The following is a 26,159-nucleotide window of genomic DNA, read 5'->3' on the forward strand; positions in this document are numbered from 1 at the left end:
TGGGAAAGGAGAAAAAAATAACACGCTTAAAGAGTGTCTTAACTGACATTCCTGCTATTGCTAGATCAGATTGGGATGGTACCATACCGTAGCTGTTTAAAAAGGAAACTTTGGCTAACTACTGTAATGTAACTTGTGTCTGATCACCTGTTTTGTTACATGTGTTACAATCACCTGATTGAATGTGTCCAAAGCATCCACAGTATGTTCGAGGTAATGTTGCAGCTTTCCGACTCTCATCAGCTGGACTCCATGGACTGGATGGGGATCAGGGTAGTATTGTCTTAAGAAAGGAGAGAAGATGAAAACAGAGGGAGAGGCATGGGTAACAGCTAATGTTTTCTCTTGGCCCTGTGAGTAGTGTAACATTTACACAGATCTCTCAATCAATGTGTCTAAATGTTATTGATATTGCATTAAGCTCATGGAGGAGCAGTTAACACTTAATCTTATCTGAAAATAACCAAACAGAGACGTATAAATCATAAGCTAGTGGCTGTAAGGCATAATTTATCCACTGATCCATTCATTTTCTGCTCCTTGTCTAGGCCCAGGATGTCAGACATCCTTACACCCAGCCCCGTCCTCTAGCTCCTCCCAAACGATCCATCATGACCTACCACCAGAAATGCAGAACCACCTCTCCCTCCCTCTGGTTATACACAGCTGGGCGGCTCCTATCAATAGTCCTGTCACCTCTTATTTCTATAGTACGCCTCACAAGACACCCACAGGGACACGAGACAAACACGTACACTGGATGACCAAACTCCCATCACCCCTCTGGTATCCTTGCAGAAGTAAAGATTGGCCCAATGTTGCAGGATGGATTCCACATCCCACCTCATGAATATGAGGTTTAACAATCATCCTCAGTCTCCTTTTTAGCACCTTGGCATAAGCTTTCCCAGTGAAGCTGAGCAGTGTGATGCCCCAGTAATTGGAGCACATTCTCTGGTCCCATTTTTTAAACATGGGAACCACCGCGGGCACTGTCCTTGAACTCCACATGACACGAAAACGACAAGATGACATTTTGGAATTATGCTGGGTCCGCAGTTAAGATTTTATTCTGTGCAGCTTTATGAGTAATTTATCTGACAGAATAATGTGTAAAACCCATGCATACTAGACTCCTGTAACACTGACTAGTAAGTGATGTTCATGTCTTTAACTCTTTCTAGGCAGCCATAAAAAGCAAATTAAAGCAAATTATGCATTATTTGATGAAGTTCAATGAAGTTCACTTCTAAATGAGAGTGTACACTGGAAGTGGCAAACTAAAATGAAATATGCTTTAATTTGCCAATTTCCTCTGTGACTCTGAAGCCTGAAGTAACCTACTGACATCAACAGAGTGGACGTCAGATCAACAAGGCAGATTTGATTTGAAATTTGTCTGGCGTCCCAAGATTGCAAACATATTTTAATTAAATGGACAAGACCATTAAAATATGCATTGCCAATCCATGTCTGTGTGCAAGTGTCAAGTAAGGTTAGATGAAAATAAGGAAATGTCTTTACAAGTATGTACAAGTGCGTATTATGAATGTCTCCATTTTTGCCATCTAAATATACCCGCCTGAATATGGGTGTGTCTCTGTGTGTGTGCATTTTGGATGCTAGTCTGTCTGTAAGTCCACTTCTTTACATTATTTGGCATGCGAGCTGCTGCATTTAATTCCTTTCCGTTCCAGTTTCTTTACTTTAACAGACACACAACTGCACAACTGATACTGCACATCTGCCGTGAACATGTAGTCATAAAAACACATACTGTATATACTCATACCTCTTGCATGTATTGTACTATGACAAGCATGTATACAGTGTATGTGCACTGTCTTATTATGCATGAATACACTGTTTATTATCGCCAAAAGAAACATATGAAGACTGTCACCTCACTTTCCCTAGAAGCTAATCTGCCAGTGACAGAAACGATACAGAAAGAGCGAGTCTTACTTGACATTTTTTGATGCCAGGGTTTTGATCACTGGTATGTATCCATGGTGACAGAGCCAGAGTTCTGATCATCCTGATCAATGATTTTTACATCAAGATACTCCCACAACCCTGATAGAGGGGGCATACACACATGCACAGCATGGAAAACAAATGGTCTTTCATTTATTAAACTGGTTTGAAATGCGCTAATCTAAAAGGCAAATAATTATGTGATAACTAAATTTGTATCCATTTATATGCACACAATCATACAAATGGAATAGGATTGTTGCTTAATGATATACATTGATGCTTAATAACTTCTCTGCATACAGAACACCCCACATTAATGTATAAACATGCATGAGACACACACACACACACACACACACACACACACACACAAAGAACTGGGACATTACTAGTCCTAGTCCTATAAAAATAAATACACACTGAGGACATTTAGGAAGCAGCTTTGTTGTCAGTAAACACTGGAGTTCACAAAACGCTCATTTACCCAACTCTACTTGTCATTTATCCTCTTTTCTTCTTCATCCTCCGCCTCTAATCTCTCCTTCCTTTTCCTATTTCACATCTCCTTTGCTCTGCTCCTACCTGTTTATATTTGTGCTTTTTGCCCCACTGGCTGCAGGGATTAATGTTGGTGAAGTCTGTTGGTCGGTTGGTTCCTTTTCTCCTCTGCTGCGCTCCATTCATTCCCTCCCCTTCACTGTCTGTACCTCTGCTGCCCTTTAAAATCTTCTGGTTCCCTGTGCTCTCTCTCTCTCTCTGTTGTCTCTTGATAACACATACAAACAGTTATATAATTTTTTATGTTATATAACTGCTGTAGGACAAAGCGCATTGAGACACAAAGACTTCTCCATTTTAACTCTCCCACTCCATTTAAATTTTGTGTCTGGCTCATTCCCTCTCAGTGACACTCATTCACTTACAAGCAAAAAGAGCTGTAAGCAAACACAGACATGTGAATGCTCACATACAGACCAGCATTGATGTATAAGCATGACTGCACACAGGGTCAATTACAATCCACTTCACCCTGATGTATTTCACTTCTCTGCAGAGTAAATGCACCACACAAGGGTTCAATGCTCTCAATACAATATCACATGTTCACAGAAACCACACTGCATCTGCTGCTAACGCAGCACTGATCTTTAATTGTTTTATGTGTGGACTGAAGACAGCAACTTTATTACACCAAAAGTTTTTCACAATTTGACTATTATATTGTATGTTTTATGTGTATTCTGTATGGCGACCTTGTGAGTTTTGAAAGGCGCCCTAAAAATAAAATGTAGTATTATTATTATTATTATTAAAAAGGAAAATCTGTTTTCTGAAGTGGGTGAAATCAAAATGAATTAACTTATAGTGGCCACAGTCAGAGTCACTGAAAACTCTTCAGCTTCTTTGATAATTTTCCAGCAGAGTTTTCACTCATAATGCTAATAACCCATTTGTTCACACCTTCAAGCCTAACTGAACTAACTGACAAGCCTACCAATTACAGGGGTGGTCCCCGATCCTGTGGTTAAAATTGAATCATTAAATAGGAAGTTCAAAGACTAAACCAACAACATTAGTCCTCCATGAATAATAACGAGTTACAATATTGATTTAATTACGTAGCCAGTGATTCAAGCTGCCATGACATGCAAACACACACATCAACACCAATCTCCAATTATAATTCCTCTTTGCATATAGAAAACAGCACAGCAATTAAAATAATTTCATTAACTTGCTGTCTCGTGAATTCTCCCGCCTTTCTTTCCCCGGCAGAGTAAATTGAAGGGAAGTGCGGTCTCCCTGTATGCAGCTAGTTAGAAAGCCATAGCTCTTGGCTATGAGTAAGAAAGGGGGCAAGAAGGAGAAATTAATAGTTGAGGAAAAGTGCTGCATTTCCAGGCAAATGCAGTGGAACTAATGAGGCTCTTGTTTGGAACAAAAGATCCACGGCCTGCTGTTAGTGAGAGGGAAACATGGATTATCTGGATAAGTAGAAAAACGCAAATGGAGAACAAAAACATGGAGCAAAGATTAACTTAAGTATTCTCCTTAATTGTATTTTTTTTTCTGTCCAATGCAACAGTAATTTCAGTTCTGTGTTTCCACTGTTTAGAAAACTTAGCAAAGCCATACATTTGTTACCAAGACTAAGAACATTTGGATGAGCTTTAAATTGCAGTTTAACTATTTAGCTGACCCTTCTTTCCAGAGAAAGTTTCTATTGATTTGCTGAAATAGTATTTTCTCTTACTCTCCATTAGTGCTGCTCTGTAAATCTTAATGGGATGTCAGGTCTTCTGTGTTTGGGATGGTTACCCGCTGAAATAAGGACATAAACAAGAAGTGTGTTGGAGCTTTACTTTACGTGTTCATGCCTTCACAGAATACTCTTGTTGATACTCAGACACCTCCATGTGCATGTTTTCATTAATGTGAACGTGCATGCATTTATGAATGTGTGTGTGTGAGACCGTCTATAGCAGTGAAATATGTGCAGCATGGAGACATACAATAAGCCTGCCGTGTAAAGCCTGCAGCAGACGCGCATTATTCGCTCACAGGCGCACGGAAAAATCTTCTCTATACATCACAGTCTGAATAGAGCAACCGAAAAGACCTGCAGAGAGAGTGAAAGAAGAAAGGAATACAGAATGAGGGGAGGAACAGGAGAAAGATAGAGATAGAGAACTCCTGCAGCTATCTTTCTTCCCTGCCATCTGAAGAGCCCAGAGGAAGATAGGAGATGAATATGGAAGATCCTCCTCCCACTCTCACTATCTCTCACTATTTTGTCCTGAATGCTTTCCTCTCCTTCTCTTTCATTCTTTCTCTTTCATTGCTGTCTCCCATCCCCATTCCTCTGGTCCTCTTTTTGTCCATTTTCCTCATTTTATATCATTTCCCCTCTTTCCTTGTGATTTTGTCACTCTAATTTTATTTCCTGCATTTTTGCCTTCCATTCCTCCCTCCTCTTCCCTCTCTCAGGGAGCCCTCCTCTGCCCCTCTCTCTCATTTTTCATTTATCACCTCCCGTCTCTCACTTCCATCCTCCCCTAACCCCTGTCTGTGCTCTCGCCCTAAAACCCCCACAAGCATCCCTCTCTTGGGTTTCACCCCTGCTTCTTTGAGACACACATTTTTCTCACTTTCTTTCAACTGACACCAATCTCTCCATCCCCTTCTCCTCATCACCATCTCTCTCTTTCTGCTGCTCTGTGTCTGGTTATTTATTGATAGGCTGTACAGTTTCTCTCCTGTGGTATCTGTGTGTGTGTGTGTGTGTGTGTGTGTGGGAGCACAGCTATGACACTAGAGCTCTGCCCTTTGTACAAGATCGATTAGTCTTAAGTCACACACACACACACACACTCGCGTTCGCGCACGCACGCACACGCACACACACACACGCACACACACACACATACACACACACACATTATTCCTATCGATAGGAGTATTGTTGAGTTTGAAAGATAGAAAGAGAAAAACACAGCAGAAAAAAGAAGGTAAGGATGTGTGAAGACTGGAGGTCTTCATCCAGAAAACAATTAAAACTGTTGATGCAATTTACTGTAATATGACATGAAGAACAAAAACTTATTCAGAACTTATTCAGAAGTTCACAATTTGTTGTTTTTTTAGTATGAGAAGTGCATCTATTAGGAGATTGTCTGTCTGCTAATTATGTGTGCTCTTGTGTTGTCCCTTTCATCTACTCCAGTTCCCATGTATTTCCCTGTCTTCTTTTTCTTTGTACTTTTTCTTTTGTGCACACTATGCACTCAACTTTTCTATTCTCTCTATTTCTACAACTGCTCTCATTGTAACATCACCACTTTACTTCTCCTTGTATTCCTCCTCTCTGCTCTTTTACTCCCTCTTGCCAAATCATTATCAAATCTTGTACTTTTATAAAAAAAAAATGTATTTTTTGTTCTAGCTGTAGATCTGATACTGAAGATCACAGCATCCTGATTGAAAGGCTCAAGCAGTGGGTGGGTGTGTCTGGGAGAGCTCTGGACTGGTTCTCCTCCTACCTCCTACAGGAGTTTTTCTGTCACTTGGTCCCTACACGTCCAAATCAGCTGCTCTTTCCCGTGGTGTGCCTCAGGGTTCTGTCCTGGGCCCTATATTATTTGCCTTGTACATGCTTCCCTTAGGAGATATCATCTCCAGGTTTAAGGGTATTTCTTATCACTGCTACGCTGATGACATCCAGTTGTATATCTTTTTTAAACCTGATGAGAAAACAGCTGTCTGTCTGCCAGTAAGGACAGGATGGCAAATAACTTTTTAAATGCAGACAAGACTGAGGTCCTTATCATCGCCCCAGATAGTGTAGCCTCCAAGGTTGCACAGTGTATTGGCCCCCTCTCTTCAGCTGTTCAATCCAAGCTTAGAAATCACATCAGATTATTGACCAGGACATGCTTCTTTCATTTAAGAAACACTGCCAAACTTAGGCCCATTGTTTCACAATCTGAGCTTCAGATGATTATTCACGCTTTTATATCGTCCTGGTTGGACTATAGTAACTCCCTTTCCATTTGCCTCAGCAAGTCATCTCTGGACCGCCTACAATTGGTCCAGAACGCAGCTGCAAGGCTGTTAACCAGGTCCAACAGATCAACTCACATGACACCCATCCTATCCTCCTTACACTGGCTTCCCATCAAATTCAGGATTCATTTTAAGGTACTTGTTTTTACATATAGAGCCCTGCATGGTCAGGCACCAGTGTACATCTCTGAGCTGCTTCATCTATACATCACTAGTGGGTCCCTGACCAATGTTTACTGTCAGTCCCCCACACTCGACTAAAAATGAAAGGTGATCGTGCGAAGTGTTGGCTCCAACATTGTGGAAGAGCCTTCCTTTAGACATCCCATCTGCAGTCTCAGTCACTGATTTTGATTGGGGTGTTTTATTGTGTTTTTAGATCTGTTCATTCTTATGGGTGATTGTTGTTTCTTTAATTGTTTTTATGACCCTATGGGATCTTATTGATTTTATTATATTTATCGTTTTTATTTTCTTTTACTCTTGTAAAGCACTTTGTTCTGTGAAAAGTGCTATACTAAATAAACTTTACTATTTACTTACTTACTTAGCTTTAACTAATTTAGGCAAACTAAATGATATTGGCTTGTCAGCACAGATATCACACTGCATCTAAAGATTTAAAGACATTTATCTGGGTAGCTGGCAAAAAATACAGCTGAATTTTAAGTTTAATTAAAACAGGCAGTCTGCATATTATATTTTGTCAAATATAACAACAATTTTTCTAAGATATGCAATAGGATTCCATTAACAAACTATTTTAAACAAAATTCTGACACATACTCAGAAACCAGCACCCCCAGTCCAACAACCACCAACCAAGCACTGAGTACCACAGATTTAAATGTCTAAAACATCTAATCTGTGATGTGTCAAAGCAGATAACTTCAGTGGAAGAGACCTCAACCTGCTGCAACATTTCCACGTTAGTCATGACTTGCAGAGTTGTAGTTGCTTTAGTTTCCTGTATTTGCATGGCATTTCTGTAACCCGTGTGTGCTGTTGTGATGTGCTGTCAAATTTGTAAATGTCTTTCTTTACTTTGTACTCATGTTTTATTTATTTGACGCATTTGTGGGAGTGGAGAGGATTTCCTCATTTGTTTGTGTTTTGCACATTTGCTTGTAATTTCTAAAGCTGCAGTGTGTCGCACTCTCTCAGCCACCACTGATTGCAGTTATAAACCCTGAAATCTTCATTTAGTCTCATGCCTTCTATCAGGCCTATTGTACTAGCTTTCTAAACAACCCTTTCAGAGCTGTGTTTTGCTTCCACAGAGATTACAGGTCAAAGATTCAAATCCAACGCGTTGGAAAATCTCCTCAGTCTTTCAAGACTCAGATCACTATGATATACCAAATGTGTTCACATTAACTTGCTATGCACCTCCAAGATCTCTGCAGGTAATCTGTCTGAGAATGCTCCCCTCTCTTCCAGAGAATTAAAAACCGATGGAGCTTGTTCTAAAGTAACATAAAATGGTAACCTTGTGATGACTATGAAGACATCAGGATTGAGTAGCAGCCCAAATATTTAAAATAGCCACATTAGTAGAGACAGTATTCCAAGTCTGTCTTAACTAAGGGAGTTGCACTTCGGATGCACTCTGGATGAGTTACTGCTGTCCTTTTCCTCACATTGCTGCCTGCACTAAATCGGGAAGGAGAAAATCTCTCAATCCCAAGCCATATCCACATGTAAAGGCAGAGGAGGATTTTTCTTTTAATCTGAGAACATATAAGCCACTAATGGGTGACAAATGGGTAGCAAATGGTTCATTAGTTACAGAAAACAGAAAATAATTATTCTTGGTTGTGACGCTTTATATGGCACTGTAAAAAAACACACCACATACTGTACGCATACATATTCACGCACACGCACAGACGCACACACACAGAGTGACTCACCTGTACACCGGAAGTGTTTTCTCTCCATAGCCCACAGCTTCCTCCCAGTGTCCCAGGTGAATGGAAGCATCCAGAGCCATGTCTGTCACTCTGAGTTTATACAGATTTTCATCGGGCACGTCATCACCAACAGATGATAACAGATGACTGCAGCTCTCTAGCAGTGCTCGCCAATCTGGAAGGTGATTTAAGGGAAAGCAGCATTTATACTGGACACCCATAACATCTCAAATCTCCTTAGAGAAATGTTTATCAGTATTTATGAAGACAACCTTGTGCTTTGAGGATTATGATGATTAGTTGCATAATTGTTTTTTATTATTATTATTACATTCACTTGTTTCATGATTAAAGTCATTAAAGACCAGATTTACTGTGTGTACATGAAAACACAGGACGAATTTGCACTGCACCTCAATTCAAATTTAATTTGAAAGTACCTTTATATACCTTTATAATTTTTAAAGTCTAATTTACATAGTAAATCAGGTCCTAAGTCTCAATTTCCGTCCATTAAAAATTCTTGACAACGCTACTTTAGTACATTTGCATATTACAGTGTGATCGAAGACTGGAGTGTCTGAACTCCTAAAACATGGCTTGTCTGACCCAGGCTATCACTCAAACACACCATTCACAATTACAATTTGTGTCTTTGCATGCTTAATAATTCATTCTTTGATTGCACTTAATTTGTAACTTGATTTATATGCACTACCTAACTTAAACTACCAAACTGATTCTGTTGACTGATGCATTTGTGTGTTTTGGACACAACATTCAATACAGCAGTGAATTAACCCTATTTCAAAGCAGTCTATAAGGATAAAAGCATGTCAGCCACCAAGACCTGAATCTCTGAATTGTGTAACATTTCTTTCAGTCACAAAGCGGCACACGGTGCTCATGAAATGTTAATATTGGAGAGGAGAGGCGCCAACTTATTTAATCATCACCCAACAATACAGTAGATGATGGATGATGACGGTGCTCAGAATTCACCGACTGTAGTGGATCTTGAAGGTAAAGGATACCAAACTCTGCTTTCAGTCCTTCCAGTCTGGGTAGAGCCTCCTTCAGCAGGCGCCATGTTGATCCTTTGCCTGACAACAGGAGCTCATCCTAGCAAAGAGAGAAGAGGGAGCACCAGAGCACCCAGTCTGACTAATAAGGCATTAATGTCTGAATAAACACACTGATGCTCATACTTGACCCACACGCAGGTACACACAGCACCTGAATGAGGAGTGAATGGGGAATAAAACACCTTGTATAGTAGTTGTCAAATTCTGAACTCTCAGTAATCTGATGAGCGAAAAACAGGCTGGTTTAAATATAATATAGTCCTGCCTAAGCAACAGTTACAGATGGTAACATGCCTTTAAATGTCTGAGAATGAAAAATGTAAACTAAAGATATATTATCTACTAATAAAGTCACTTTTTTATTTCATATGCGTCTTAACACATGCACAACACACCATCGACTGGGTTTGATGTCAACAGTCATCTGTCGCCATGACAACTTTGGGTCACAACCCAGCAGCCCGCCATCATCTCCTGAAGATTAAAGAGAAAGTGGAGTGTGTGCGTGTGTGTTGTATGCAGAACAAAGGTGGGTTGACTAATATGGATGCCACCATCCGGGACAGTCAACTATGTGCTCTCTCTTACCTTATCTCAAACACACACACTCACACACATTTTTAGTGATGCTGTGTTGTGTTTGAGTGAGGCCAACGCGTCATATACAGTACAGCATATAGAGAACAAAGCCAGAGGCGGAAATGAAGACAGACAAAAAAAAAAAAAAAGAGAGAGAGAAATGAAAACATACTGAGTGAAAGAAAGAGAGAGACAGTGAGATGCTGGAACAGAAAGATTGAGCGGATTGAGATGGATGGAAAAGAAAACTGCGGCTGAAAGAAAAGATAATTTTTCTCATTTTTCAGGAGGTGGTCAGAGAGGGAGACAAGGGCAGAGAGAGAGAGACAGAGATATGAGGAGAGGTGTGCAGAGGTGGAGCGTGACGGAGTGACGGAGAGGAAGAGGAGGACAGCAAGAGATAAGAGAGAATGTGAGAGTGAAGGAGGAAAAAGGAGGAGAGGACAGGAAAGGGTACACTGTAACACGTTATGCACAGATACACTCTGTCAAGCCAACAGATGCATGGCTGAAGCGTGTGTGTGTGTGTGTGTGTGTGTGTGTGTGTGTGTGTGTGTGTGTGTGTGTGTGTGTGTGTGTGTGTGAGAACGTCTGGTCTTGTGAAAACCACAACTGTTAGATATTTCAAGCAAGAACAGTTGTTACAAAGTTAAAAGATTAAGAAATGTGGGTTTGTTTAGATTAGGGAAGAACTTTATACAGACAAAAGCATATGGGAGCGTTTGTGTGTGTGTGTGTAGCTTGAGAACGGCCTTAAAATAACAATGGCCATGTTCATCTTCACACCAACGATCCAATCATAGGCTCAGACTGTTACGCATGAGAATCAGTTAAGAGAAGTGGAGCGCTCTCCTACTTCAGCAGGAGGATTACAGGAGGAAGGTTTAGCCACTCTCACATTGCGACATACCAGTGACACACTGTAATCTAACTGCTTGATGGTATATGCCAAAAAGCTTTGGCACAGACAGTGTCATCTGTATTATTTCATAATATACACCTTCAACGTTATCAACGCTGTCTGCGCTGTCAGTAAAACATTTATTTCTGGAAACAATACATCTTTGTATGTAACTCTCTATCTTTGTGCTATATTTAGGCTGGAGTATAAACAATATGTAGCATAGTTTATATCAAAGTGTGTACAACAGTAGAGTGAAGGGAGAGAGATTAGTTATGATGTGGAATAGCTGGAAAAAATGATACTGTAACATAATTTTTCTGGACTGTGCTCCATAACAAAGAAACAGGACTATTGATTGGATGCTTTTATAGGAAACATCTTAATCAGATACATGCCTTAACCTGAGCATTGTCCCTAGTTGGGTCATTACGTACATGTCATTTAACCACTGACACCCTGAAAAATAAGCAGTGAATGTGACAAAGTAATATGTGTCTCACTTTGTCTCCAGAGTCACATCGCTGACAGTGGCAGGTAAAATGGTACTGGTCCCCCAGCTGCTTCTGTCGATCTTCAGTCAATGACAACGTCTCGATGTAACTTATAGTCAGCTGAAAACAGAGAGAACACTTTTATTTGAGATGGAATTTGTCTAATTTGTTTTGCCTTTTTGCTAATTTACTTTGGTGTATTTGCAGCACGAGACGCCATAGTTAAATGCTTGTTCAGTAAGGGAAGATACATCATTTGAATTTCAAATTCTGGATATAGACTATGGTGGGGAAATAAATACTGTAGGAGTAAAACGTGTGTGTGTGTGTGTGTACTGTATATCATCCAGATGGCATGGTTGCATCTCATTACATATACTCAAGCGGGATGGAGAAGTACAGAAAATGAGGGAAGACACTGCCAAGTTGGGAGGTGCCGCCCTGCTTGTGTTGCACTGATATTTCAATACGTGACAATTTTGAGGAATACTTTAATGATATTAAATTCATTGTACTACTATCAACATTTATTAGTACTTACACAATAAAATTCAGACAATAACCACGGTGATGTTATGCCCATGGAAAACATCTCTATCAAATAATGCTTTATTCAAAACAGCCTAAGGCAGTGGCTTCTCCATCAATAAAAACATCAATAAATATTGCTCATAAAGAACTTGAACATAAAAGCAGAAGCAGCATCACAGTCAATAAAACCCAAGTTATTTTCCATCTTGTTAATGTTGTGGAGGTGCAGAGTATTCTCTCTTGCTCATACCTCCTCTTCAGGGTTGATATCCCGTACAGCTCTGAGCTGTAGTTTTGTTCCCTCAAACACCATCACACAGTTTGGCCCACAGTCATGGTTTAGCAGAGATAAACTGGAAAACAGCAAACAAGACGATGAGGGGAGGGAGAGAGAGAGAGAGAGAAAGAGAAAGAGAGGAGAAGAGAGAGGATGAGGAGAGTGAGTGTAATGTATCTGGGATTAAATCTTTAACATTGAAACCCTTCCTGGCAAATCTGGTGTGCTTGTGTGTGTGTGTGTGTGTGTGTGTGTGAGAGTCTCTGAACCATGCTGACTGGGAGCTCTTCCTCTTCGCCAAAACACACAAATCAGCACTTCTCATTTAAAATCTGTGGCACACTAAGAAAGTGAGGACTGAAGATTGACAAAGGTTGAGACAAATTTTAACTCATGACACAGCTAGAGACTGATCCTGCTGAGCCACCACCTGCCACATGTCCAACTGTTTGGGGGGTTCTCAAATCACCAAGACCAGTGTTGAATGAAATGGTAATTTGTGCCAACATATTGAAGAGAGAAAAAAAACACATGTTGAGTGACATATTTCTCCTCAAGATCGCCATCCATCTATCGGCAAGTTAGTGTGACAGCTGTGGGATACCCAGCGCCTTTTAACCTTGTATCCAAAGTGATGTTAGGGGATTAAATATCACCTGACTTCTCATAATATGAATTCTGCGCAAATTCCACTAAGACTGAGAGTTCAAACGATCCAAACACACACATGGATACACACAAACACGGATAATTCCCTGCACGGTATGACAAAATGAGCACTCTGCTTCTGTCATAACAAATGTCACTCTTCATTTCTTTCGTCGGTCTCTCTCTCAGACTCACACCAACACAAATAAATCAGCAGAATACCGGGAACTCCACTCCTGTGACTCATTTTCCAAATTTTTTATAAATACAATCAATCCCCCGACTCACCCGCACGCCCACTGAGTGACAGTGTCAGTATCAAAACACTGATGCCATATATGATTGTTTTTATCTAGACTTGACTGAATGCCTGAAGGGAGCTGTGCTTTCACATAATGGGGAGTCATTCAGAGAGTGATAAGTAATAGAGATATCTGCAAGGCAGATTTTATTAGAGAGAGGCTGAATTGTTCAAATCCTGGTGTTTGTTGACTGAAATATTCATGTACTTCTGCTGGTACAACATGACCTAATGACTAGTAATACACTGCAATTGTAAGGTTTTCAATGAGAAATATACTTGATCATAAAGTGGAATCACTGCCTCTGAACATTATATCTTTTATAAAGGTACGATTTATTCGATTGTTAGATTAGACTGTGTTAGATTTAGCTTGTTGAACCTTATAAACTGGCAACTGATTGTATTACTCCTAGAACTGTTGTCTGATATACATCGAAATAATTAAAAACTAAAAGCATGTAACTGTAGTGAATTGTGCCAGTTTTCAATGGTGTTTGTGTTATATTTGTGCTGAGTCTGTACTTGATGTGCATCTTTCCTCTGCTGTGACTGTAATTGTCGTGAATGTTGTCATTAAAAAAAGAAGTGTTTTAAGACCTCTCTGACCTGTAAAAAGATGTTTACTGTCGCTGCACACATGGCTGGGAAAAAACACTGAGAGGTTTGTCTGTTTTTATGACCCCCTCCATTACCGCTGATGTCGTTTATCATATTCAAAGAGCAAAACAATGACTGCGAGAGATAAAGACTGAGTGTGTGTGTGAGTGTGTGTGTGTGTGTGTGTGTGTGTGTGTGTGTGTGTGTGTGTGTGTGTGTGTGTGTGTGTGTGTGTGTTGAGCCTCCATCAGTAACCCTCTGGCTTTGTTCTACAGTGGAGAAGTTGCAGGTTGAATATCAAATAGATATCAAGCCCTCCAAACAATGCTTTTATCTGATGGAGAGCAGCTCATTAGCATACTAATTAGGTTAATTAACTAAACCACATCTCACATTAACAGTGTCTGCTCATAACAATAACTCAAACTAACTGTTGCTGCACATAGCAGGATAGAGAGTAAAATATCACATGGGTGTGAAGAGTGGAGACAGAGCTGGACTATGAATTGATATTTAATGAGAGAAAGACCAAAATACCTCCTTGTCTTTGTTACACCTTCATGTGTCTTTATTTTGCTGAGAAATGTCCCCCATGCTTTGTTGTGCAGAAGTGGTTCAGCACTGCACTAATGCAGCAGATATCATTTACAACTACAACTACAACAACACTAAAAACTATGGATGACTGTAGTGCACAACTTTTCCATGGCACATATGGATACTTGCTTGGAATCTATGTGGGACAAGAGAGTTTTTGAACGCTTCTGCTACACAATAACATTTGCTGTGGGGTCAATACATTTCATAGGCACTTTAAAGTTTAAAGTGGAAGAACACTAATTTTTATGATTATGTGCTCTGAGACAACAATTGGGATCCCGGCCTATATTTTCCAAATTATTCTCCTGACTTTACATTTCAATGGTTTCACGGGTTTTACCATCATTTCTTTATACAGTAATGCATGAAATTGTTATTGGTTAACATCACTGATAGCCTGCATAGAAACAGACTATCATTCGTTTGAAGATCAATACTGTTCTCAATATTTTTGATCTAAAAATATAAAAGATTTTTTTGTTTCACAGATGACACCATTTTGTCATGTAAAACCTCGGAAGCTGCATTTAAACCATAATGTCTCAGCAGGGCAGAGACTAATAAAACTCTTGGTTGAAACAGACAAAGGCTCTCGCATGACACCTTTCAACTGTTTGCAGCCCGTACACATCTCTCAGGTCTTTGTATCATATCGTCAGCTCATCTCCTCTTCCTGTTTTCATTCCAGGGTGTCTCTGTGAGGATTTGGCTGCAGCTACACATGAGTTCACGGCACTCTGAGCTGATATGAACGACAGCTTTGGATGAAGTGAACAAAACTCTGTGTTGTCAATCCAGCTGTGAATCATTTTGCTCTCCATCAACAGCTCTGAGGTTGGGACTTTACATCGTATTCTCAACAATTAGGAAAAACGGAGGGGGCGACAGAGACAAAGACAAGATGAACTTAGTGGAGACAGAAAGGAGAATTAGAGAGTCAGCACATTTGACATACAGTAGAGATATAAAATGAACCGAAAGTGATGCAGTGAACAGAGGTGAAGCCTCACCAGTGAAATCCCCCTCTCTTCAGCAAACCCTGTGGTTGCTAGGCAACCCAAAATATGAATAGGCAGGGGACCATCCTGCGAACGGGCCCATCATTTATGGATGAGTTATGACACAAATCGCAGACACACTGACACACATGGCTTGGCTGAGCTTTAGTAAAGCCGCTGTGACCATCTGACATCTCAACACCGGCCAGATAAACTGGCTGAGATACCTGCAGTGTGTGTGTGTGTGTGTTTGTATGTGTGTGTGTAGGTGAGAGTGTGTGTGTGTGTGTGTGTGTGTGTGTGTGTGTAGGTGTGTGTAGCAACTCTAACAACATGTGCAACGACATGCCAAATCCCACCCCATTCACCCAGGAGTCAATACAAGGATTACAGTGCATCCCACGTTCTGTGTGTGTGTGTGTGTGTGTGTGTGTGTGTATGTGTGTCACTCCCACATGCCAGACAAGAATCACATATCAGTTGGAGTAAAACCTCGTATTCCTCCATGTGTTCTCGCCTCACTCTCTTTCCCCACACAGCATTATAATATTCTGTCAACATTCATTTTCAAGTTTTCACCTCACAACAAAAATTCACTTATTTTCTTCCTCCCTTCTTCCTCTTACTTCAAAGAACTGTCAGGAAAATAGCGAGCAGAGTGGAGAGGGTTTTGAAAGTGAGCGGGTAAAGGATGGGTGGGGTTGGTTGGAGTGCAGTGATCTGGCAGGTAATTCAAGAGCCACATTTAAATTTTGTGGCATTTGTGAGGGAGAGAGGTACCATCTATCAAAAATCATGAGCTAAATTGAAATTAATGATGCCTTTTAAATGTGTGTATGCTTCGCACATTGCCGTGTGTGTGTGTGTGTGTGTGTGTGTTACCTTGGATACAGCCCAACTCCAATCTCTTGCAGCTCTCCGTCACTGATGGTGAAACAATTACACGTCACCTTAAGGAGAGAAAGAGGATAAAAGAGTGGAGACAAGAGGGAGAGATTATTTGTGAAATTGCTTCAGGGAACCAACAATACCTTTCATCATATGTTCTGAACAATTTTACATATCTTTGGCACCTGCAAAACCCCACTGGCACTGCAACTGAAAGATGACATGCAAGGTCTTTGCTTTGAGATGCACAGGACTGGGTTGCATAAAATTATCACCTGGTTATTTTTGACCCAGGAAAATTCTTTCTTTAAAAGAAAAGGTTTTTGAAATAAAGGCACGTCTGTCATATTTTCAGTCTCCAAAATCTTGTATGAGTGATAATGTATAGTGATTTTAAAAAGAGCAAGTAAGTCCCTTTTGCTTTCTCAAGGGCCTGGAAAAATGAGACAGTGAAAGGAATTTGAGAGGAAATGTTTAAAGACAATATTCCCTTGGAAACTCCACCAAAGAGACAGATGGAAGAAGATAACACTGAACAATACACACCCAGTAATTCCTTTGGAATAGAGCTGATGTGAAAGTCATTTACCACATTCACTTCAACATGATAGATGTATGAGAAGTGAAGGACATGAGAGAAAGGAGCAGTGGAGGAGAGCAGGGAAAATGAAATAGGCTGTGGGGATAGTTATGGCGCTCTGTCAGAGCACCACTGTGCTCCACACTGAATATAAATATAGATCTGAGCCTTAATATCATAATTATGATATTGTCACTTATAGTCAGTGGTAAACTTTTAGGAGTCTTTTATCACAGAGACAAAACTGAGTAATAATTTGAATAGAATGAAAATGGTTCATCTAGTTGTAAGAAACTGCAATGACATGATTTGTTGGACATCATTTACATCCGTCTTTATATGTTGAGTGCAGCTCACTAAACCTCGAGCCCTAGTGTTCCTTTTTATTAGAGGAAAACTGTCCAAATAGTTATTATCACAACCAGCTCAAAACAAATTTGACTTGCCCAGTTAAATAAAAAGTAGCCCAATCGAACAGGAAACTTCCCAGTCCGGCCTCACTGGTGACGAGCCCATTGGCCTCAGCGGTGCACTGTGCACACACGTTAGCATGCTGACTGCCTGTACCAAGATGGTGAACAAACCTGGTAAGCATCACACCTGCTTAGCATCGGCGCGTTAGCATTGCCATTGTGATCTTATTAGCATGCTAAATTTTAGCATTTAGCTCAAAGCACTGCTGTGTCTACCTGACAGAGCAGCTGTGGACTCTTAGTCTAGTTCTTCTTAGCCTGTAAAACCAAGAATGTTCAGTGTCACATTGTCAGGATATTAAATGAAGATTATATACTTTTATGAGTTTTATTTTGAAACAAATTAGGCACTTAAAGTACACAAATGTATCCAAATCCTGAAACCCTGTTTAAAACACACAAGCACGACCTACCCAGCACTTGTTTATCACAAATCTTTACAATCAAATATCCGATCTCATCCAGCTAAGAGTTCAAACACAAATAATCAACAGAGAGTCGAGTATCTTTCCTCCTAAATATACAGTACAAGGCACTCAGTTTGGCTTTATCACAAATCTACAGTGTGTGTATAAACCTCCCACAGTGCATCAGGGTGGTCTGCATGATTTAAAGGACACATTTTGGAAACAAATGAATGAAAGAGTCAAGAGATATCGGAGGGATTTCAAATGAGGATGAGACACAGTTTTTTTCCTTTCAACAGTGTTGGCACAGAGATGGTTTAAATGATAAAATGCTTGAAAAAGTTGTTGAAAGGAGAACGACAGAAGTGATGAAGGGAAAACAGCAACAACCACACTAAAACATGAATTAAGTTAACAAAGAAGTGAAAGCTAAGAAAAGAAAGAATAGAGGAAAAAAAAGCACCAAAGTCTTTGATGTGTCAATTACTGAGCTGGTGCTGGTAAACAAGTGTGTTTGTGTGTGTCTTCTTGCATGGGGCAGAAAGCAGATTAATAATCAGAACTTTACTAATATTAGTATTCAGGCTGTCAGATAAAGAGGCAGACAGAGGCATGCAGACAGGGAAGGTAAGATGCTCCCCGTCCTCCTGATATTCACAGCACAATCACAACTCTGCAAACTGCAAAATGACTCAATTTAAATCTGCAGTTGTAATAAACACCATCAGTGACAGGTCTCATGTGAAATGAGGATTTTTACTTAACTTATTCATTATAAACAGGAGAGAGTGTGATTACAAAGAGACAAACACACATTTATGAATACTCACACACACATAAATTGTTCTTTCTTCACCTCACACACACTTATACACACAGAAATTGTTATTCAGTTGCACTCACAGACATCCATCATCTGTGCCGTAAAGCATGTGTTCAAGTGGGGGAGGCAGATGCACCACATAATATAGCAATATGTTATATACCAAGCGCAATGCATCAAGATACAATATCAGATGGTTAAGATGAGCGTAGGTCCAACATTTACTGCATGTTGTGACATTTCTGAGTAAACTCGATTCCTTTGCTGTCAATAAACTAAAGCCAAAACAAAAAAATCAACTAATGGATTTAAATAATTTTTCAAACCAAAATGCAGAAAATGCAGAAGCGTCCCAGATGTGAAGATTTATTGCTTTTCTTTGTGAGAGTAAACTGGATATCTTTGGGTTTGGGACTCTTTGGGTCATACAGAACAACCAATCCCAAAATGTCACCTCAAGTTTTAGTGAGCTGAGAGGGATGCTTAATTAATCGATGGTAAAAATAATTGTTAGTTGTAGCCCTATTGATCATGGATTTATTTTCTGCCGATCAACAAATCAATCAACCTCTAAAACTACTGAATGCACACTGGACTCATTCATATGAAGCTGCTGACACATTTTTCTGTGACACTAAACAGAATGAACAACTAAAGCAAGCTGAAGAGGCCAAGGCAGAGGACATGCACTGACCCACTTAGACCAACTGGAATCGCACAACTTGGTGAGAGAGAGAGAGAGAGCAAAGAAAGCCTAACTATGTTATATATACACATCAAGATATATATATATATATACATTGCTAATGTCATACATCTGTCACCTGTATGAAAAGGGCTTTGTGAGTCGCCTACAGTTTTCACCTTATTAGGCAAAGGCAGCATAGGCTAGTGACGGCAGGGACGAAGGGACGGCTGTACAGAGAGGACAGAGAGGATGGATTTGAGAAGAGGGAGCAGGTGATGAAGTGCAGAGAAAATTTAAACAAACAGTGGTGGGGCACTCAGCTGGGCATAGATCTCTCTGTATGACACACACACACACACACCCGAACACAAACACACCACCTCCCTCTCAGGGGATGAGAATCAATCTAGCAGAACATCCACATCTGTAGAGCCTGCTGGTGGGTGCCTTTCCTATCCCAAACACACACACAAACACACATACACATCCATATGCAGGCCTCCCAGCTTCACACAAACATGGTTCTTATGAGTCAGTTCCTGTATGTTTCTATCTGCCTCCCACAGGTTCCTCTCCTCTTTACCTGACTCCCTACCTGTCTCTTTACCTTCTTTTATTTCTGCTTCTTCCTGTCTGGATGAAAGTAAAATACAGTAACTGTATCAAAATCTTTCTACAGACGCAGGAACTCCCGTCAGCAGACCTTGAACGTGATCTACTGTGGCTGGTGTCACCACATTGAAAAATGTACGGATAAACAGACACCTTAAACACTGCTTTGCTGTTTGGTGATAGCTGATGTCAAAGCTAAACTGTGGCAAACACAGGCTCAGTCAGGAGAATACTTTGTACAAGTCATAAGAGTTACAGGTAGGTCTAGTTAGCTGTTAGAACATGAGCCTTTCTTACTCTTTCCTTACACTGCACTTTACAGAGGCTTAAGACTGAAATGATAAAGTCATTTATCTATCTATCTATCTATCTATCTATCTATCTATCTATCTATCTATCTATCTATCTATCTATCTATCTAGCTTTAATAGAAATTTGCTAAAAAGGCTTATTGCTTTGGAGGCATTGCGCACTTGCAGAGAAACAGCACATAGTATAACACAACAGCTGGGCGAGCATATCATCCATCAGTAACCATGGTGACGGCTGTTTTCCTCTTAAAATGAAAGATGGGTAGGGCCTCCCACTGTTTACCTGTTTATTTATAACCTCCACATTAATAAAGGGGATACTCCACAGCTCAGAGTGGGTTTATATGAGGTGAAGTGCCAGTGAGGAGGGAGCAGTTTGGGAGGAGGCCAGTGAGCGATGTTACAGTCTGGAGGGCTACTGCCTATCCATCTAGAGTGAATGAATTGTATTCCTCAAAATGAAATCAAAGGAGGTCTCTAGCAAATAATAAAAAAGAAATTCTTAACAGCAGGTTCTTAATGGGGATTACAGGCCTGATATGATTCAGCTCCAGCCATACGCGCTGTGGAGAATTAAGCAATTACTGTACAAAAGATACCAAAGCGTGCATTTTGTCTGGAAGGCTTCTTCTTCAAAATGGTGGAGAAACTGTCAGTCCCCACATCCATTCATTTGTTTGCTCATTTATTTTTCTGCCCGTCACACACACTATTTCTGCTGATTAAATTTGGATGAAACTTGTAGGAATGATGAATGTGAGATAGAGGAACAGAGGCAAAGACAAGCGACTGAATGAAGGGTGTGGTGAGCAGGCTGTGATGTGGAAAATGGAAAAATAAGATCAAAAACACCCTGTCTCCAAAATGACATCTTTCGAGAGGAAAATAAAAGACAAAAAAACTGAACTTTTTCATGCTGATGATACATTTTGGACTTCATACTGTTGGTTCTGAAAAGAGCAGTAAGGTTTAGGGTAATAAACATGTAACAAACAGCTAATAGCTGTTACACAGACACAAGTACAAAGATGAATTTCAGCAAAAAGAGAAATTATTTCAAAAACTAAAGAGTAAATAGTCATGTGCATAACTGCATATTCTTGTCAATATTCTCACACCTGTACGGCACATCTACTGCAGCCTTGTCTGTTACTAAACAAGAAAGTTGTAGAGGAAGGCTATGTAAATATTTTGGGCTAAAATATAACTTCCACATCAAACTCCCAAAACCATATCTAACATCAAACATAACCAATATTTTCTTTTCTTCAAATCTTCAAGTCCGCGTTTTTCCACGGCACATACAATCCTCAACAAAAGATTACGAATATGGATGGACAGACAAAACGTATCACTTGGCCTGGAATGTGCACTGCTTTCCTTTATCGTCCTAACACCAGCTGTTGAGGCTCTATAAACTTGACTGTTTCATAAAAACTGTCAATCTCAGCCATTCTTTAGGTCCTGATCTTTGTCCCTCACAATCAAAATATTCACATGGGAAGCGTCTCAGACTTAGATAGATGTGATTAAATCAAAATCAAACCTTGCCCATCCATCAGTGCTAGTAAGAAGACTGGTGGTTAGGCTAACCTGTGCGCTAACAGTAAGCTGCAGTCAGCTGCACTGTCTGTGCTGACATTAAGTATTCAGGGAGGGAGGGGCAGATCAAAATGATTTCAGTGACATTTTGAAACAAATTCGGGTGGCACATCTCTAAGTGGATGGATGGGGGTTTGGGACGTGAGGAGCGGGAGGTCCTGTCATCTCATATCGGAGGCATTTGATTGGTTTGCTTTGTCCTGTCATGTCAGTTCAAAAAACTTGTGACTGGATGGTTTATGTCTTTAATGTTGCTGGAATCGGTTCAATTACTGTCAATCTAGAAAAACTACAAAGGACACAATCAAAGGCCTCATCTGTGTCTGTGTGAATGCGGGTGTGTGGCATGCGTGCACTATTAGTGCTTTGATAAAGTATTTATGACCTAATGATGGTTCTTTCATCTCTCAATAGACAGGCAGACAAACATAGACAGAATTACTGAGGAAATATAAAGGGGGAAAAAATGAGGCTAAACATCATCTACTCACATGTACACTGTTGTGCACACGTACACACACCCAAGAGCAATGTTTTAGATTAATGATTATTGTTATCTCTCTCTGTCTCAACTACCATTTTTATTTCCAAACAGTGCACATGATCAATTCACAAAAAGCGTGTATAAGCAATATCAGAAATATCACTGACTGGGCAGTTTCCCTCAGCTCTGCAGAGTATTTTAGCATTTTTCAGCTTGGCATGCCAAACATCATGGACATCGCACATGTATATATGTGCATATGCTCCCTGTAATGAGGGTGCATACACTAACACTCCATAAAGATTATATTTTTCTGTAATGTGAATCTACATCTTCATAACCACCAGCAGTGTGGTTGGATGTGTCTCTCAACCAGCTGCTGCTGGACACACTGAGTTCATTGTTACGTTATTTTCTTCATTAACTGAATGGAGGCTTGATAAAAGAGTGCCCCACTGCAGTGCAGACTGGTGAGTCTCTAGGTGTCCTGATGAGATGACACTTCAGGAGCAGTCAGCTAACTGTCCTGCACCAGGTGTGCGCCGAAAGGCTCTTTGGATGTACTGGACAACGCAGACAGAAAGCTCCTGTTAAGAGCTTCATTATTCATTATTTTATGACCTGAGGTCTAACCTTGGTCCACAGTACCATCTGAAGGACAAGCTCAAACTAAATCAGTGTCCAAATCCACTGCGACATGACAGCTGACAATGCAGTTAACCTTTTTTTTTTAAACTCAGTACCCTGTGTTGCACCTGTACCTGCAATGCATTCACACAATTCAAAGTCAACATATTTCTTTTTAGTTCATTTAATTTCATTTTAGTGCATTTCTCCCAAACGTCACACTAAACTACAGCTTCGATATTTAACTGCCAGGCTTTATTTTTGCCTGATTGCTGTCACTACACTTGGTTTGGTCTTGCTATATAGGTAAGTAGGAAGGAAGTTTGTGTTAATGTGTGTTAAACAAATATTGTGTTGGATACGAAATAACCCTTTAACACACCAAAGTCACGTAATAACACAAACAAACAATCCAAACAAGCCAGCGGTAGACCAGCACCACCAGGGGTCTGGTGACAATGTAACGACTTTAAACAGAAAGGATTTTACAGGTCAATTTCTGTAGGATCCTTTCTGCAATGTTGCCTGACAATTCAAATAACAATGAAGTACTTTGATGGACATGGTTGCCCCCGAAGATTACATTACAGTCATCGTAGGTCACAGGTAGCCTGTTCGTGGCTGCGATACACTGGACCAATTCCAAAACTTTACCATTCTAAGTTATCCTTTAAGATGCCAAAAAGGAACCACAAGGTACCTGGTATGAGTAAGACCTTTGGTGCATGTCATGGCTCCATCAACAACGTTTTCCACATTGCTCTTTGGAACCTCCATGCAACCTGGTCCTGGCCAAGTTCATCCAAAGACCAGGATCTGTCTGTCACGTCATTGCTCTTTAAACTAAGTGATCTTCAAATTAGGCAAATGTCAGTTACCTTTCACAACCTACTACTCTTCAATAGAAGCAGTGTAATAGAAAAATAGAAGACAGGAAAGGAGGTAATACTATGTGTATGTATATGATGTATATGTCTTTATACATACATGGTGCACGTTATTTAAAAATGTACCGATCTGCACGCCGTAGTGCTACGCTTGCCCATTGTTCCCGGCTTCAAAATAAGCACACACACACAAACACAAACATCCATAAACCCCAAGAGCCCGTCTCTGTTTAAACAAGCGTAAAACAGCAGAACCACCTCAGGAGGGCATAGGAGTGAAAGAGAGAGAGAAAGATGGGATGAGCAAAGTACAGAGGGAGGGAAAGAGAAGAGAAATAGGGAAAGAGAGAGAAATAAAGGTGTGAATAGACAGGTGGAAGGAGAGAGTTAAGAAGCAGCAGGAGGGTAGGAGGGAGAGAAGGAGGGCAGGAAGGAGGGAGTAACAAGCTAAAAGACAGAGGAGAGGGAGGAAAGACTTGATACAAGGGAGGAAGGGGCGGAGGAGAGTGGAGCAGAAGTGTGTTTAAACTCGTTACTAAACTTGTTAGTGAAGTTGCCGAGCGTGAACAAGGGTAGGCGGGCTGAATTAGAGAGGTGCACCCTGGGAAAACATCGAGCAGAATATTGAGTGAGAGGCCACAGAAGGAAAAACAGATATTAGCAACAGCTTTGAGAAGTGTGGCCCAGAAACCAAATGGTTTCAGACCTAAGTCCTTCAGAGAATACACCAGGATGTTAATAACCATAATGGTCAACCAACCAAATCAGACACAAGAGCACAGGCACCAAAATCTGTGTCTGTAGTCAACACATTACTTACACTGCGGAGTGATATTAGGCGACTAGCACTGTCTCTTAAATGGACAAACTTTGACAGCTTGGAAGCTAAATGGTTAAATAGTATGATGGTAAATCCGGGCATCTTTTTACTTTGGTTGTTTTATCACAAACTAAACCTTGCAGTAATCAACCATCACAATATAATGGAAAGTTAGAAACAAACTCTAGAGCTAATAACCTGTGACCTTGGTCAGCCTTATAGGAACCTTACATCCAATAGCCAGATCTGCAGTACAGTATGTCAAGCACTGGACAATAACACGATGAAAAGCAGGTTACAGCTGTTAAACCTCTGTGGTTCCATATACATTCATAGACCTGATAAGAAACTTTGTGAATATGGTGTCCATTCCCAATGGTTATCATAGCTTCACTGAATGTGGTCAGTGATGTGGTCGAGCCCCAAGGCTACAAGCTGACACAACAAAATGTGGAGAAAATGTGAAGTAAATTCAGCTTTTAAAGAGTACACGGGATCATTATAAAACAACGTGTATGTTGGAGTAGACATAAACACAAACACAAACAGTACACTGCATGAGTGTGAGTGTGTGTGTCACACAATGACAAGCAAATACTATGTGGTGCATGCACACAGAACTCAAATTTCTCATGCTGACACACACACACACACACACACACACACACACACACACACACACACACACACACACACACACCATTAGCCCCAGGCTGTGTGTAATCGAACACGAGATTGCCTTTTGCCTTCTAATGACTCATTTCCATGCTGATACCCAATCATCTCTGAGAGAAATAAGAAAAGAAACGTGATGTGTTTTTGTCAAGTTGGCACATTTTCAGCTGATGTGCTACTAAGCTGCCGCTGCTCTGCTCACACATACTGTACATCCAGACCTCAAGCATGGAGGCAGGTTACAGTACAGCACTGTGCTAAAGTCTACGACAGGTGTGAAGAAATGCTTTAAAAGAAAAATACTTTCAAAAATATAAAATGTAATTGTTTATTTTTATCAGTTTACAAAATGCAAAGTGAGTGAACAGGAGAAAAATGTAAATCCGATCAATATTTGGTGTGACCTCCCTTTGCCTTCAAACAGCATCAGTTCTTCTTTACACTTGCGCATAGTTTTTGGGTCGTTGTCCTGCTGCAGAATAAATTTGGGGCCTGATCTCCCTGATGGTATTCATGATGGATGACTATCTGCCTGTATTTCTCAGCACTGAAGACACCATTAACTCTGACCAAATCCCCAACTCCATCTGCAGAAATGCAGCCCAGAACTTGTAAGGAACCTCCACCAGCTTCACTGCTGCCTGCAGACACTCATTATTGTTCTGCTCTCCAGCCCTTCAGTGAACAAACTGCCTTCTGCTGCAGCCAAATCTTTCAGATTTTGACTCATTAGTCCAGAGCACCTGCTGCCATTTCTCTGCACCTCAGTTCATCTGTTTTCGTGCATAGTTAAGTCACTTGGCCATGTTTCC

At 40.4% G+C, this 26,159-nt stretch overlaps 1 protein-coding gene across 2 annotated transcripts in view; it reads right to left on the reverse strand.

Moving 5' to 3' along the window:
• Positions 1 to 26,159, reverse strand: part of smyd3 (SET and MYND domain containing 3) — an 80,673-nt gene that overhangs the window by 139 nt on the left and 54,375 nt on the right. For both annotated transcript variants that reach the window (XM_070831127.1, XM_070831120.1), the window contains exons 6-11: positions 16,353 to 16,420; positions 12,297 to 12,399; positions 11,525 to 11,635; positions 9,491 to 9,578; positions 8,457 to 8,631; positions 175 to 283 (exon numbers count right to left, since the gene is read on the reverse strand). In XM_070831127.1, the coding sequence (XP_070687228.1) occupies positions 175 to 283; positions 8,457 to 8,631; positions 9,491 to 9,578; positions 11,525 to 11,635; positions 12,297 to 12,399; positions 16,353 to 16,420 (654 nt within the window). The remainder of the gene's footprint in view (positions 1 to 174; positions 284 to 8,456; positions 8,632 to 9,490; positions 9,579 to 11,524; positions 11,636 to 12,296; positions 12,400 to 16,352; positions 16,421 to 26,159) is intronic.

The sequence above is a fragment of the Pempheris klunzingeri genome, chromosome 1, assembly GCF_042242105.1.
Source record: "Pempheris klunzingeri isolate RE-2024b chromosome 1, fPemKlu1.hap1, whole genome shotgun sequence".
Lineage (NCBI taxonomy): Eukaryota > Metazoa > Chordata > Actinopteri > Acropomatiformes > Pempheridae > Pempheris > Pempheris klunzingeri.